The sequence below is a fragment of the Eurosta solidaginis genome, chromosome 1, assembly GCF_040869045.1.
Source record: "Eurosta solidaginis isolate ZX-2024a chromosome 1, ASM4086904v1, whole genome shotgun sequence".
In the NCBI taxonomy this organism is placed as follows: domain Eukaryota; kingdom Metazoa; phylum Arthropoda; class Insecta; order Diptera; family Tephritidae; genus Eurosta; species Eurosta solidaginis.
Window position 1 is genome coordinate 9910514 of NC_090319.1, and position 16711 is coordinate 9927224.

General features: G+C 38.8%; 1 protein-coding gene across 1 annotated transcript in view; it reads right to left on the minus strand.

Moving 5' to 3' along the window:
• Positions 1 to 16711, minus strand: part of Lgr3 (Leucine-rich repeat-containing G protein-coupled receptor 3) — an 82353-nt gene that overhangs the window by 36744 nt on the left and 28898 nt on the right. The window contains exons 6-7 of the mRNA XM_067763894.1: positions 12782 to 12853; positions 1541 to 1612 (exon numbers count right to left, since the gene is read on the minus strand). Of these exons, the coding sequence (XP_067619995.1) occupies positions 1541 to 1612; positions 12782 to 12853 (144 nt within the window). The remainder of the gene's footprint in view (positions 1 to 1540; positions 1613 to 12781; positions 12854 to 16711) is intronic.

Here is a 16711-nt window from a genome sequence, read left to right on the forward strand (position 1 = left end):
TTTGGTTCTTGCAAGTACCCCCTAAATCCCACCTCCTGACTGTTTTCTACCAAGAACCTTGCATTGCATGGCACTTTACTTTTTACTGCAGCACTCAGGTAAGTAAACATTTACTTGACGCATATTAAATACCAACATTCTGATGCAAGCATATCTTTTAGATAAGAAACGAAAGCGAAAGATATTTTTACTTTTATATACATAAGACTGTTTCAGAAAATGACAATTCTTTTTTCTTTCAAACAGGCTCATAAGCTTATTTTACAGAGAATGGAATGTTCTACAAAGAAGTCTTGCAGCACTATTACACTCAGTTGTGCGCAACGCAGAGAGCATAAAAATATTATTTAAATAATCCACTCTATTTAAAGTTGTCCAATTAAGAAAGTTGGGTACACGAACTTTATCCGGATGCCATTTTTCCAACATAATACGTTGATAAGGCGTCCATCTTGGTATTACGTTATTTATGCCTCAGGTTTATGTCCAAGTGCCTCAGGTTTATACTCAAGGGTAAACTAATCCTGTCTTTTACATGCCAACGAAAATATTGAGCCAGTTGTGAAGAAAAATTAGAAAAAGAAATTTTTTTGTAACTGGCTAATGTACATATATATGTATCTACAACGCTGAATTTCTTGCACGCACACATTATGCTCTTCACATAGCAGAACGTGCATTTAATGTATTGCCAGTAAAAGTAAGTGAGAAATCAATGTAAATACTGTGAAATCTGAGAAAAATCGCGCAAAGATGCAGGATGCAAGTAAAAATAAAAAATAAATTATTAGCAATTTAAGTAATGAGTAGAATAATCTTTTTAATGGGTAAAACATAAGAGTTGCAAGAAGCTTCCCGGTACATATGAGGCGTTACCGCCCATTAGAAAATTTGCTTGGTATGTATGTACGTTAGACTGGGTCAATTAATTAACCGATATCGCGCCATCGATTTTGCCATAGGATTTGGTCTCAGGAAAAAAAGTTCCACTACGCATACCCAAAAAAATAATTTTCGTGCCTGCGAAATTTCATTTTTTTGATTTTTTTTCGACTTTGATTTTTAAGGTTTTTTTCATGACCTGCTAAAAAATTTTCATTTGATTGTAAAATTTTCATGTACCTATACCCTGTCCGACCCAAAAATGTTCGCTAAAAACGTTGGCGATAACAGTTTTTGAAAAAAAAAAATATTTTTTTTATATGAAAAATTTTTTAGTAGGTCATGAAAAAACCCCTAAAAATCAAAGTCGAAAAAAAGTCAAAAAATTAAATTTCGTTGGGTATGCGTAGTGGAAATTTTTTTTCTGAGTCCAAATCCTATCGAAGAATCGATGGCGCGATATCGGTTAACTTTCGTCCATACAAATCGACCCATCCTAATGCACATACGTGTTTTGTATTGTATAAATATTACTCATACGCCATGTATGACCAGAACAACTTCTAAGAACTATTGAAATTATGTAATTAAGGTTATTAACGTAATAGAATATCAAATATAAAGTTCAAATTAGTCATTATTTATAGTTTTTACTTACATATCCCTTATGTCATTTAAGCCCCAAAAAGCCTTTGGATGTATGTATGTGATGCGGTTGTCATTGACATCTCTTGAAATAATAACAAAAAGATAAATTAAGTTGCATCATGAAGAGATATAAAACAAATAAAATTCATAACAAAACAAATTAATCACTTTTGCTAACAACAATAAAAAAGAGTAAGCGACGGCTACATTTAACTACTCACATTAGGCCGGGTCGATTTGTGGAGAGGCAAAAAAATCGCCCATTACTCTGTGAAAATCATATTCTAGGGATCAAAATAAGAAACTTTGCCGAAGGAACCATACCTCTAAAACGAATTCTGATGTCCCCCAATTTGGGTCGAACTTTTGGGTAGGGGCAAATTTTGAAAAATCCCACATTGACCCATTTAGAGTGCTCCAATCGAGTCCAAATGTATGACCGACCACGACTAACTTTGGAGGCCCGACCCACCGATGGCAGTGGCACACCCCCTGGAATCCCCTGGGGGTTCACCATACAAACATTTCAAAAATCGCCGGTTTTGCACTTTACATGAAAAAATCAGCGAAATGCCTATGTTTTTTCTTTTTGGAGTTTATTTTTTTCTTTAGAAATTTATTTAGTCAGAACATATGTAAATGAAAAAATGAATTTAACTTAGTAACAGAAAAGAAATTAAAAAAAATTATTAGAAATTAGCGTTTTTACAACCCTTTTATAACCAAGGCATCACTGTGATGCATTTGCATGTCGTAAACATAGTTGTGTGAGTTTTTTATTAAACCGTTTTAAAAAATGAAGGTATCACTGTGACACAATTGCAGATCGTAAAATTGCTTGTGTTGTTTTTTTTAAGTTACCACAAGACACAGCAGGTATAATTGAAATTACCATTTCATTCTTATTACCTCGTCTCGTAGACCATATATAATGCAACAGTTTTTGTGAATGCATTAAGTCGTTGTGAAGAACTCAAAGTGTGAAGTGCTAATTTCAGATTAAAAAAATATTTCAAAAAAAATAATAAGTGAAGTGACCATTCCAAATCAAAAAGTTTACAATGAATCCACCATCATCTACACCGCAAGATGAAGCAACTACATCAACAACTATCGAAAACCCAATGAGTCATATACCCAAGCATGATGTTACTGTTTTTGGTGTGTCTACTGATTTAACTGATCTTAATTTACCAACCCATTTGGATATCTTGAGATATTATTTTTACTTAAGCGAACGTGCTAAAACAGAACAAAAAAAGTTTTCCCATAAATCATTCACTATTCAAGTACAAGATAAGTTGATTGGAATTTGGGAAAAACTTGGTATGGAAATAATGCTGAAAAAAGTGTATTTAATAAATTGAATAAATTGCTTGACAAGTATCAAGAGCAAATCAAGAGAAGAAACAACACCCAACAATTTACAGAGTATGTAAAATCTCTGGAAACAATTTTTTACTTGTGAAACTCTTCCGGTAAGTTATTGCTATCACTCATTTATTCTAATTGTCAACCATTTTTAATTATTTTATTATTATATATTTTCAGGTGGTGGACGGCTTTCAGAAAATTGAGGTGCAAAAATGCCCCCTGCTCCAGAAAAAATTGAATTTTCCACCGATTCGAAGTACTTATACGACATTGCCCATGCAATTTCTAGCGGCGTGGTTCCGGTGGATCTGGCTAACATCAAACCAGGGAAAATTGTACATTCTCGGTGGCTCACCAAAGCCGCTAGATTATTGCGATTATATGTGACAACGGAAAATCCAGATGCAAATTTATGAATTCTGGTTGAATTTATAATTAAATGTTATGTGCCAATGTACTTCAATATCAAGTATTACAGCTCTGTCGTGTACGGCAGTCGATTATTTTTTAAGTTCATTGGTTGGTCACGATTTCTAGAACCTCGTTTACGCAAAATTGTCAATCAAGTAATTAAAGATAATTCATATTATGCGCATTCGGAAAATATCTTGTTATCAATGTTGTTTGATGATAGCAAAGAAAAGCGCGATTGTGCCATCAAGAAAATTCTACGCTATCGCACCGATGTTGACGAGCCAATGGAACATAGAGTTTATAAAAAACCAGATATAAACTTTAATTGCACAAGTTATACGGAAATGATCAATTTGAAAGATATAAATATGGTATTTGAACCACCATTCACGCGAAGCATTCCGTACGATACATTGAAAGAATATTTAAATCAAGATGATCCACCGTTTAATGATCAAAAAATTCCATCACACATACAGGGAACGGAACGACATGTTCAATTGCTAGCTAGCGTTTCCAAACGGGTTATACCGGAAACTGTAGAGGCTGTTATGGCGACGACATTAGAGAGCCGTGCGAAATTGCCCAGACTTGAAAGTAAAAAAGACTTCAAACAATAATTTTTTTTAGTTTCTTTTCTATAAATCACTTAAATTAATTTTTTCATTTACATATGTTCTGACTAAATAAATTTCTTAAGAGAAAAAATAGATATTATTATAAATAAATAACAAATATTATTATAAATAAATAAATAAAAATAAAGAAAAAACCATTTAGCTGATTTTTTCATGTAAAGTGCAAAACCGCAAGTGCAATTTTTTGAAATGCTTGCATGGTGAACCCCCAGGGGGGTTCCAAGGGGTGTGCCACTGGCATCGGTGGGTCGGGCCTCCAAAGTTAGTGGCGGTCGGTCATACATTTGGACTCGATTGGAGCACTCTAAATGGGTCAAAGTGGGATTGTTCAAAATTTGCCCCTACCCAAAAATTCGACCCAAATTGGGGGACATCAGAATTTGTCTTAGAGGTATGGTTCCTTCGGCAAAGTTTACAGAGCAATGAGCGAATTTTAAATCGACCCGCCCTAACTCACATATATACGTGGTACATTAGGGTGCCAAAAAATCAATTTTCCCTAGTACCTAGGCCAAAAATAGCACACATAAATTTTGGTCCAGATTATAGACAGTCAAAGGGTGTTACAAAAGGATTAAAGTAAACATTTTTATATGGAGACTAAAATATTTAAAATTGATTTTTTTGATTTTCAATACCGAATATCACAGAAAACTATAGGAAACGGGTATTACGTGTTGCACAAGCAACCTAAATCAGATTACCCTCTGAAGGATCAAGATGAGAAATGATACAACAAGTTGTGCAAATTAAAAAGTGCTCATAACGTACTAACAGCTACTTTCTTTGAACATTTGTTGTTATTATCATTGTAATACATATATACTATATCAATGTTAGGTAAAGAAATTTTATTAACGCAACGAATTCCTTACGACCGAACTCTTCTGGGGAGACCCGATACCAAGTTTTATACAACGGCTCTATCCGCTTTTGGCGAGACTGTGCGCCACTTTTTTTTTACTTCTACAACACTGTAAGAAGTAGTAGAACTGGGTATCTGTCATCCTTCTCAAACCCATTTTCAAATACATACGATTCGTAGTTTATAATCACAAAAAACGTTGCCAATTTGGTCTCATAGAGCTTACGTCCAAGGGTTATGCTTTTTGATGTCTGTTTTTTACTTCGTTTCGGAACTTTTTTTCTTTTTGTACGTTTTAGTACATTAATATAACATGAATATGTGATAAGCCGCAAAGGAATGTGCGATTACAGCCAGTTTTGATCTCTTTGAATGAGTTGGAGTGATCTCTTTTGTTTGTACATGTCCTATGAGGAGACCAATGGTACTTGTTTAAGTATGCCTGAGCGGGTAGTGTCGCATGGGTCCGCTTTATACCTCTACGGGTACTGTCGGACAGATCCTTTACCCTACTCTTGTATATACCCTTACGGGTACTGTTTGGCTATTTTGGCAACATCTCTTATTTACTAATATCGGGTTTTCTTAATTGGGGATAGAACTTTATTCTCCAACTGGACATGTTCTGATCCCTTTGGGCGGCCACTTTTTGGCTTGTGCGCTAAGCGACCTTCCTCGAAGCGCAAACCCGTTCTTTGGGCTGTGCCATAGGATGATCTTGTAAGTATCGCCAACCTTTTGTGGGTAAAATTAGGAAGCAGAACTTTCAGTTTAGGATTATCTATTGAAATCTGTATTTTAATCAATATGCAACACCTGTTAACCGTTTCCAATTGGTACCAAAACTTATATGTAATATTTTTGATCTAGGTATTAAGGGGTGATACTGGAAAAATCGTTTATTTGGTTAATAAGAACCACCCTAATGGTTCATACTCTAATATATTTATCTTTTTGTCTCAAAATGAGTTTAACAAAGTGACAGTAATTCACAAATTGATTGCAGCAAAGACAAATTACCGAAATATGTCAGACAATCGATGTACATATAAACGTATGTATTTAAATATGTATTTATATAAATTATAGTGCATAATTCGTCACTTCGTTGGCCAGTGAGTTATTTACTTATTACTTTTTATCTCCTTCGGTAACACAGCTTTGTTAATGTTTACAAACAAACAAAAAATTGATTGAAAGCTGCACTGTAACCGAAGCACAGTGGGCGATTTGATATCCCTAGCGGCGTTAAACTAATAAGTCAGTTGTTTCTTGTCCGATCAAAATAAAATTTGGCAGGGTAGAAGTTTTCATAAACGGGGAGGTGGCTGCTGAATGGAATCGACTTAACCCTGTAGTGACCACACTCACTTTTACACAGGCGTTATCGTATGAAAGTTTTTAATTTGATATCTTTGCCAAAACTTAGGTTATTATTTTTAAGAACTGTGCCGAAAGCGTAGTTTTCGATAGCAAGAAACTTCTTCCTGGGTATTTTTTCGTCCAGCCATACTAAGTAAAAATTGCGTTTTGGTACTGAGGTCATTGTGTATAAAAAATGAAAAATTTATGGGTAGTGGGTAGTAGCGGTTCAACTAAGACATTTTGAACACACAATAAAACACGCTTTCACAAAATTTTAAACTTAACTGGAATACGCTTAAATTTTATTAATTTCTAATCAACGAAATACAGGTGTAGGCTATCAATATCATGTTGTTAATACAATTAAATTCAACTGAGTTTTATAAGTAACACATACATAAACAGATCAACCAAACATATTCTACATATAGTACTTACCTAGATGTAAGCTCTAAAGTAAACTTTTAAGTTAATAGGAAGGTAGGTAGGTAGGTTGAACTGGCCGGTCCATGAGGACCTCACATAGACTGATTGAGTCCGTAGTGTTACCAGAAGTTTGTTTTAACGACCAAACTGAAAAACCCTACCAAAAACCAGGACTTATGTTATAAAATAACTCCGTCCTCTTGGCAAATACTAGAAGCTTCCTAGGACTTAAGCCACTTGCTGCTTCTAGATCTGACAGCTGTATCACTCCTAATAGCTGGAGTCTTAGCCTGGCAAGTGCAGGGCACGAGCACAGAACGTGCTCGATCGTTTCCTCCTCCAACCCGCACTTCCTACATCTGCTATCACTGACCAAGCCTAGTTTAAAGGCATGTGACGCCAGCAGGCAGTGTCCAGTCAGAATACCCGTCATGAGTCTACAGTCCTCTCTTTTTAATGATAGGAGCAACTGTGTTAATCTAAGGTTGTAAGACCTACACATAATCTTCGACACTTTACAGCCCCGCGCTTGAACCCATGCCTTTCCCGCTTGGTCGATCATGTGCCCCTCTCGACTTCGCTTAATCTCGCCCAATCTAATTGGGACATCTACGAAGCAAGCTTCAAGGGATGCGCCCTTTTTAGCTAGTTCGTCCGCTTTTTCATTCCCATCTATTCCCGTATGCCCTGGGACTCAATATAGATGTATGCTTCTCCCTGTCCCGATTCGCTCAGAGACTGCTTACACTCTAACACGCATTTAGATGCTGTGCTATGCGAGATTATTGCCTTAATTGCTGCTTGACTGTCAATATAAAAGTTAACACGGTTGCAGCTTAAGTTATTCTCTTCCAGAGTTTCTACTGCTTTGGTTACGGCTAATATTTCCGCTTGGAAAACGCTACAGTAATCAGGCAGCCTGTAGGATCTGCTTATTTCCGGATCAGCGCAGTATACCGCAGACCCTACTCCTTCCACTACTTTGGAACCATCGATGTACACATGTATCGCCTCGTCCGCTATTTGCACACTCTTGCGCCAACCGTCCACCTCTATTGTGGCCTTAAGATCTCCCTCGAATGAGAAAGAGAGGGCGATAGGCCCCACGTACACCCCAGCATTCTTTTACATGCATAGAGTGCCGTTGAGGCCTTCTTGACCCTCTCCTCCACGGTGAGTTTTCATGACAGCTTACTGTCTAGGATGATTCCTAAATATTTTGTGCAAGGTTTCTCCTGTAAGGTCACCCCTCCTAACTTAGGCCTGGTCCAATTTGGGACCTTGTACCTCTTTGTAAACAAGACCATATCCGTCTTCTCCGCATTGACTTTCAATCCGACATTAGATGCCCAGGTATGAATATCGCGAAGCGCCCGATCCAACAAAGAACTAATCGTTGGAAGGCACTTTCCACTTATGACAATTGCAACGTCATCTGCGTAAGCCGTAAGTTTTACGGGCCCCTCATCGAATCGCTTGAGCAGTTGGTTGATGACCAGCGTCCACAGCAGAGGTGATAGCACCCATCCCTGCGGCGTGCCCCTGTCCACTGATTTCGTGGCCTCGTACAATCCCCATTGTGATGTAATCTTTCTGCAATTTAACATGCAGCCGATCCATCTGATTAAGGCAGGATGTACTTTAATGTAATTAAGACCATCCATAATCGCCCATTTTGCAACATTATTGAAAGCCCCGGCAATGTCCAAGAAGACTCCTAGAGCATACTCTTTATATTCCAGGGATTTATGTATGCTTATTACTACCCTATGCAATGCGGTGTCAACCGACTTGCCTTTGGTGTACGCATGCTGTGTTGTGGAGAGCAGCTTTTCATCCACGTTGGACTTTATGTACACATCTATCAGCCTCTCAAAGGTTTTAAGCAGAAATGATGTTAAGCTAATGGGTCTATAGTCTTTGGGATACACGTGACCGATCTTCCCCGCCTTTCGTAGAAAAGCTACACGAGCAGTTCTCCAAGAGTGCGGTACATGATTCAGTCGTATGCACCCATCGAATATTATTTTAAGTCATTCCACGAACGCCCTACTTGAGACTTGTAGCATGGCCGGGAATATACCATCTGGGCCCGGCGATTTAAACTTAGAAAACGTCTTCACTGCCCACTCGATCTTGGTATCGGTCACCAAGCCCGGCACTACTAGCTCCGTGATCGAAGTGTGAGTGATGTCTGCTGGCTCCTCTAAACCGTCTCCCGATGGGAAATGTGTATCGAGAAGCACCTCAACGGAGTCTTCACTATTACGTGACCATTCCCCGTTCTCTTTCTTTATTAGTCCCTGGACTATGCTTCCCTTTGCTAGGATTTTTTTCAACCGTGCTGTTTCGCTGGAGCACTCTATATCCGTACAGAAACTTTTCCGTGAGTTTCTCTTCGCCCTGGTAATTTCACGCTTGTAGATCCTCAGTAGATCCCTGTACTCGTCCCGACACGCTTTGCTTTCCGCGGTCTTTGCGAGCTTAAACATTTCTTTTACCTGTCTTCTTAGAAGACTCAGCTCATTGCTCCACCATGGCGGTTTTGCTTTTCCTCTGAATCTTCTTAGAGGGCAAGCTTTGTTGTACGCAGTCATAAGCGTCCTTGTTAGGAATTCATTCGACTCCTCCAGTTCCTCTACATTAGCAACCTCTTTGGGTTGTCCCAGTTTTGTTTCTACATGTTTCTGGAATTTAGTCCAGTTCGTTGACCTAGGGTTTCTAAAGGTTCCTCCCTTCTCTATCCCCTTTAGGGGGACGTTGAAGCTGATATACGCATGGTCGGAGAAGGATGTTCTATCAAGAACCATCCAATCATACCTTGATATATCACGCTCGGAGCTCAATGTAATATCCAGAACATTGCTGGATGTTTGACCAATGTATGTAGGGACATTTCCCCTGTTGGCTATCTGCAAATTGGTTTGCAGGATGTAACAAAACCGAGATTCGCCTCTCTCGTTCGTATCTGCTCTTCCCCACGCATTGTGGTGCGCATTTGCATCTTCGCCTATGACCAACCGCCCTTTGCGCCCTTCCTCCTGTACTAGCCTTTTGCACTCCATCGGTGGGACCTCCGCAGCATGGGCCATGTAGCAGGACGCCAGGATAAATGCCTGCTTATTCTTTTGCTCAACGGCCACCGCTACGAGACCCTCAGTGGTGTAATTAGGCAACATATATGAATGCAGCTGTTTCCTTACCATTACTACAGCTCGCACCCGTCCTTCCGTTTCCGCGTAGTAAACGCCAAACCCGCGCGCGCTAAGTCCAGAAACCTTTCCTCCCGATGAGAGCCACGGCTTCTGGATCAGCGCCACGTCAAACGAACTCTCCTCAAGGGTTAGGAGGAGTTCGCTCGACGCCTCTTTACTGTGTTGGAGGTTTATCTGTAGGACTCGCAGCACCATTGGGCTGTTTGTTCCCCTCCAGCACCTTCGTCTTGACGTCGTCGTCCTCCCCTTGCCCTTTTGGTTTAGAGTATTCGAGGCCCCCTTCAGCCTCTCGTGACTGTTGTGCAGGGTGTTCCTCTGTGCGAGTCACGGCACCATTTAGCGGTTGGTCCTCTTCTAGCACGTTCGTGGTGACGTCGGGGACCTCCACCTGTATTTTTTCCCTTAGGCTTTTGAGGTCCAAGATACAGTAAGTACCTTCCAATCCTGTGTCGGTGTGTTCGGATTCTGATTCTGTAGAAGTCCCAGTGTATCCTCCGACTTCATCACGTATCCATACCTTAACTTTTGGTACCGTGGGGATTTGCGCTTTATCCACCACCTCAAACCGCGCTTTCATGCCTTGCCTTTGGAGGTTTGGAACCACTTCCTCCAGCCACCGCAAGCTCGTGATGTTGTCGCACGCTATCAACTTCACACCATTATACCATCCCCCCGAATCAAAGGTTGGAAGGGGCTTACTTGGTTGTTCCCGCATTATCTTAAGCATTAAGCTAATCAGCTCCCTTTCCACAGATCTCCACCTTTCAGGAGTCATTTGGCCGATAGGACTGCTACGATCAACCAGCGCCACAGTCAGTGACTGCTTTGCCACATCACTCATCTTCTCGGGAAAAGCAGGAGTCTTAGTGTTATCTCCCTTTGGCACCTCCGATAAATCCGGAGTCTTAGCGTTAACTCCCTTCAGCGCCTCCGAGAAAGCCGGAGTCTTAGCGTTATCTCCCTTTGGCTAATCTCCTACTTCCTTAATTGGAACTTCCCTCTGACTCGCAGCTTTCGAAGTAGTTGCTACCTCGCTATTGGAGCCCATCTGTCTTACAGCTTTGGGCCTACTTGTCTTGTCTATGCGACTGCCCTGCCTCGCGGCTCTAGGACTGGGTTCTTTCTGCCTCTTGAAAGCAGGCTTGTCGCCTTCCGCCGAACGTTGCCTCTTCATTCTGCCATTCGACGCTTCTTCCTCCTCGTACCGGTTGCAGAACCGAGGGTTTCTCGCAGCAAACCTTTTGAACTGCCTTAAACCTACTTCTACCGCTTCATGGGCCCATTCCAAGCGCTCGATCTCCACTTCTGTTGGGTCGACCACTGCTCCCAAGCGTTGTACAATTCTAAGTGCTGCACGGTACTGCGAGAGAGCTCTTTTACTTCCTCTGCTCCGTACCTTTCACCACTCTTCTACTCCGTTTTCATTTGTGTGCTTCTCCAACACGGAGTTCATTGAATCAGCACTACTCTCGTTCTCCGAGTCCGACGCATCGCTTAATTAGTATTTGTCGTCCTTGGATTGCGACTCAGTCCTCCTCTTTACATCGTCCTTATTACAGTCAGGTAATGAGTCGTTCATCTTGGTCGTACGACCACCTGCCCGACAAGGCGGGCTCAGCGGTCCAGTGTTATATACGGGGAAAGAACCATCCGCCACAGCAGCGCCCCTTACTGTGGTAAGGCCATTAATACTTCCCGAGGTGGCCCGGTATCGGGAAGGCTCCGTTCGAATACAGCCGAATTTATCCCCTGGCTGCAAATCGTCCAATAGGCACGGTCCGCATAACACCCTGGATTAGGGTTGCGCCGCCCTCGTATGATGCGAAACGGCGTAGATTTCAGTCCTAAACAGCTCTGCCTCATATTCGGGCGCTATGGAGTTCGGCTAAGCCCTCACACCAACGACAAGGTGCCTACCCTAGTGAGGGAAGTTAATAGGAAAAATGTTATTATTTAAGCAAAAAAAGATCGTAAAGCACTTGCTAAAAAATATGTTGTGTTTGATAGGTAACAGCTGTTCGTATTTGCTTGGAAGTGGTAATTAACTATCGATTATTAACTAATTGAAGTTTGCGTTATCGATGGGAAATGCAAAATTTCTGCATTATTAAACTTGAAAATTGAATAAAACGCCGCTAGCGCATCCAAATCGGCCACTGTGCGAAGTGTTAATTTGTATGGCACAGTACATATTTGTATGTAAATTAAAGTGACATGGCTAATTTCTTTCTAGAGTGTGTTGGCTTTTCGTTTGTTTATGTATTATGCGTTCTCATGCTATGTCATCTTGTCTGACTAGACAAATAGATTTAAAGCTTGTGATATTGAGACTTAATACTGGCATCGCATAGTCTACCTTCGTTGACAATGAAAAATGATTGGCATTAAATAAAACAGTGACGTAAATTTGTGAACTGAATGTGTGAATGTATGTACATTAGGGTGTTGCTTAAAAAGTCAAATGAGTTCACTCTTCAAAACATGATACAATGGAAATATTGAAGTTGAAAACAAATGTTTCATTTAATTCTTTTATATACCACCTTAATGGATACCAAAATATTTGTTGCGTATATGTAAATTTTTGATTCAAGGTTCGATTGGAGCTCAAGGCCAGAATAATAATTTTTTTCTAATGATAATTATTGTTATTTTTTAATTCCAAAAACAAAATACAATTTTTCAATTATAGAAACAACAAAAAATAACAATAACTATAATTAGAAAAAAATTATTGTTCTGGCCTTGAGCGCGAATCGAATCTTGAATCATTTATCAATAGGCCGATAAAAACAAAAACAATTGAAAACAATTTTTTTTAAAAATAGTGCGCATTTCGTTTTGGTAAAATAAAAAATTCTATGATAGAAATTGAATGTATGAAATTGCATATTGTACATGTTTTAAAACAAAATTTAATTAATCAAAAAATATTATTGGTTAAAAATACTTACAACAAATTCAGGTTTGGCAAACTTGCAAACATATCTTTTGCGATGTACTCGATGCGATTCGAGTCCAAATAGCTGCCAAAAGAGAAAAATGTAAATAATACTATTATCCCGCACAAATTCTTTAGAAAAATTTTTCTAAGCAGTTTAGTTCATTGCATCTGATTGATTGAGCTTAGCTCGAACTTTGCACTCAAAAGTCTACAACTACACAATGAGCCAATGTGACAATAAAGCATTCCACGATTGGCACGGTACTAAGAGTACCCCCCCCCCCCTCCCCGAATAATAATGCTGGTAAACATTTGTCAAGTATGATAATGAGCGTGGAAAACACAAGCGCTGGTCACTTTGTGACGCGTGTCCATTTCTGTATGCGTCCCTGTATGCGAAGAAATTATTTGGTGCATAAATCTGTGATCATAAGCGATAATAACCTAAATCGACTTAAGAATTATTAGTGAATAGAATAGTGCTAAACTTCTACTGCTAAATTACCTAACAAGGATCTATGATAATTAAAGCTAAAAACAATATTTTAATAACTCAAAGAAAAAATAATGTGACGAATATTAGCAACACTAAGGGATACTATCATCTCTAAGCCAATACTAAGCAGTGACTTGTGTTCACATCAACAAATCAATCATTATGTCTATATATATGTCCATACAAGCAGCGGAGAGCAACGCACAAACACATGCATATATCTGAGATACTCCCAAAAGTAGGCAATTATCTGTGGAAATATCACTTACATATACACGCGCATGTGGCTACGTGAGAAGCTATAATAATCGTGCATCTGTAGTTATAGCTGAGAAATTTTATAGCTGGTAACCAAGTTACATTCTAGAAACGCCTAGAAGTATGCGAACGAGAAAATCACAGAGTATAAAAGGAGGTAAAGCTGAGAAGCAGTAGTCAGTTGGATTTAAGCACGCTATCAGTTGCAAAGTATAAGTGTTATTAAAGTAGTCTAATAAAGACCAGTTTGCATTATTAAATATTGGAGTTCTTTATTCAACAGTTTAGCGATACGAACTTTAGTAGAAGGTGTACAATAAGCGGAATTTCACTAAATTCGTTACAATAATGTGAAAACCAAAAAACGTTCAGAAAAATATAAGGTTTTGTTATTTAAAACTAGCAGTGAACCTTTGTGCTCCACCCATTTCCTAAGTCGACTTAGGCTGTTATCGCTTGTGACCACAGAAATATTGTGTAAAAAAAAGATCAACACGAAAATGTTTTGGGTGTAAAAATCTATAATATGTCCGTATTGGACAGCTCCACTATACCATCGTTCTTTGTTGTTGTGAATCAGGTGAGTTTTTTATAGAAAGTAACAATATGTGGGAAAAATAAAAAGCTATCTTATACCAATTTCACACAGAAACCTAACAGAATCACAATTTTGGTTAATGAAATAATTAAATTTTCATTTCCACTCCTGGAAAATGCTACATTAACAAACCACAGTCAGCAACCCTAAAAAAATACTATGCTTTTGAAAATTCATGATGTTGCATCATGATATCATCGGCCTAAATACCCGCGCTGTTAGCTCTGCTTACTCCAAACTGGAAAAAGAAGCGGTAAAGATGGATTTGATGGTGAATGAGGACAAAACGAAATACCTGCTGTCATCGAGCAAAGAGTCAGCGCCTTGGCAACCACGCTACTGTTGGCAGTCATAATTTCGAAATAGTAAAAGACTTCGTTTATTTGGGAACCAGCATCAACACTAGCAACAACATCAGCACTGAAATTCAGCGAAGAATCAATCTTGCCAATAAATGCTACTTTGGACTAGGTAGGCAATTGAAAAGTAAAGTCCTCTCTCGGCGAACGAAAATCATACTCTACAAGTCACTTATCGTACCCGTCCTGCTATATGGTGCAGAAGCATGGACCATGACAACAGTAGATGAAGCGGCTTTGGGAGTGTTCGAAAGATTTATGGACCTCTACGCGTTGGCGATGGCGAGTACCGAAGAAGATTTAATGATGAGCTGTACGAGCTATACGCAGACATCAACATAGTCCAGCGAATTAAAACGCAGCTGCTGCGCTGGCTAGGCCATGTTATGCGAATGAAAGATGATGCTCCGGCCAAGAAAGTGTTTCTATCAGAACCCGCCTATGGAAGCAGAGGTAGAGGGCGGCCCCCACTCCGTTGGAAGAAACAGGTGGAAAACGATTTAAACTCGCTTTGTGTGACCAATTGGCGCCGGTTGGCGGAGCGAAGGAGCGACTGGCGCGCCTTGTTGGACGGCCATAACCGTTTAGACGGTTAAGCGCCAATTAAGTAAGTAAGTAAGTAATATTATCTCCTGCTGCAAAAATTATATTTTGTATTTTTTTCGAGTTTTTATATGTATGTGGCTCCGGGATGGTGAATTAGATGAAACAAAACGTGATCGTAATTACGTTTTGTTTTGTTTTGTTCGTTTTTTTTTTTTTTTAAGAAATTCTAGTATCACGCAAGTAATTATTATAATGAGAGCTGCTCAACTACTATACACTTATAGCACTTTTGCTTTTGTTTTGCTCTGAAGAATAGTCACAGATACAAATTCACACTTTGAATATAAAAAAAAATACATAGCACTCACATACGCCCTCACATATAAATAAAATGCATATGGAAGTTTTTGATTTTCATATATAAGTGCAAAGCAAAAACAATTTCATCTGAAGCCAAGGCACTTCGGTATGATATTCAAAGGGTATAGCAATATATGGTGAGCGTGCCCCCAGATTGTAACCTATAGGTTATGTTCCAAAAACTACTCGATGAACAAACTCTATCCATGCACCTTTCAGGACCGGGTTGCCCTTTGACCTGGAGATATTAAGCAAAATATGCGTATAAGTAACTTTTTTTCAAAAAATTATATCTCGGAAAGCAAAAATACGAAGTATCAATTTATAATTACAAAAGACTGGTCGCACCATGAATATACATACATATTTCCACTCTCCACAGTGAATGTTTTGAAAAGAATTACTTTAATCAAATGGAAAGTTATTGCGGTTAAATTACAGTTTACACCAATTTTTCCCTCGCGTACTTTCTTTGAGCAAGAACGGACATTAAGGCGACTAACATATATTTTTTTAGTCATTGTAACTCTCAGGGATCGTGAAAAAATAGTTTTATATTTTGTCCTTTAACATTTTTAATGAAACATATATTTCTAAACTTAAAAAAAATTGGGTAACATGCCTCGTTAAATGACCTAAAGCCTTGCGTTTATTTGATCCCACTAGCAATTTTAGTTTCCGAGATATAATTTTTTTAAAAAAATATTAGTAAGGATCGTAGGCTAGTTAGACCTAATTATGTTTGGTGCAAATAAACGCTTTATTTCACCTTCTTGCCAACGTTTCGCTGAATATTCCAGCATCGTCAGGGGCTACAGTATTTATTTTTCATAAAAGATAACAAACATTATTGTATATGTATAAACATTCATGACATTTAACATGTAGAACAACCAATTTCACTTACAATAACAGTAAACAGTATGAACACTTAAAGATTAATCATCCGTACCATCTTGCGTGGTAGTTTTGTCATTACTAAAATTATTACTTAAACATAACATGTATGCGCGCCTATGCAGTCGTAGTCTTCTTTTTTGTTGATCGTCTTTTCTCTATTTCTCAATATGTGCAAGCTTTCCAATCTGTATCTGGTCAATTCTCGTTTTTCCTTATCTATAATTTTGGTGTTGTTAATATCAGCTGTATGTCCACTGCTTATTATGTGTTGCGAGAGCGAAACGTTTATTTGCACCAAACATAATTAGGTCTAATTAGCCTACGATCCCTACTAATATTCAATTAAAACTGACGACAAAAACAACAAAATTTTTAAAAAAAAAGTTACTCATTCGCATATTTTGCTTAATATCTCCAGGGCAA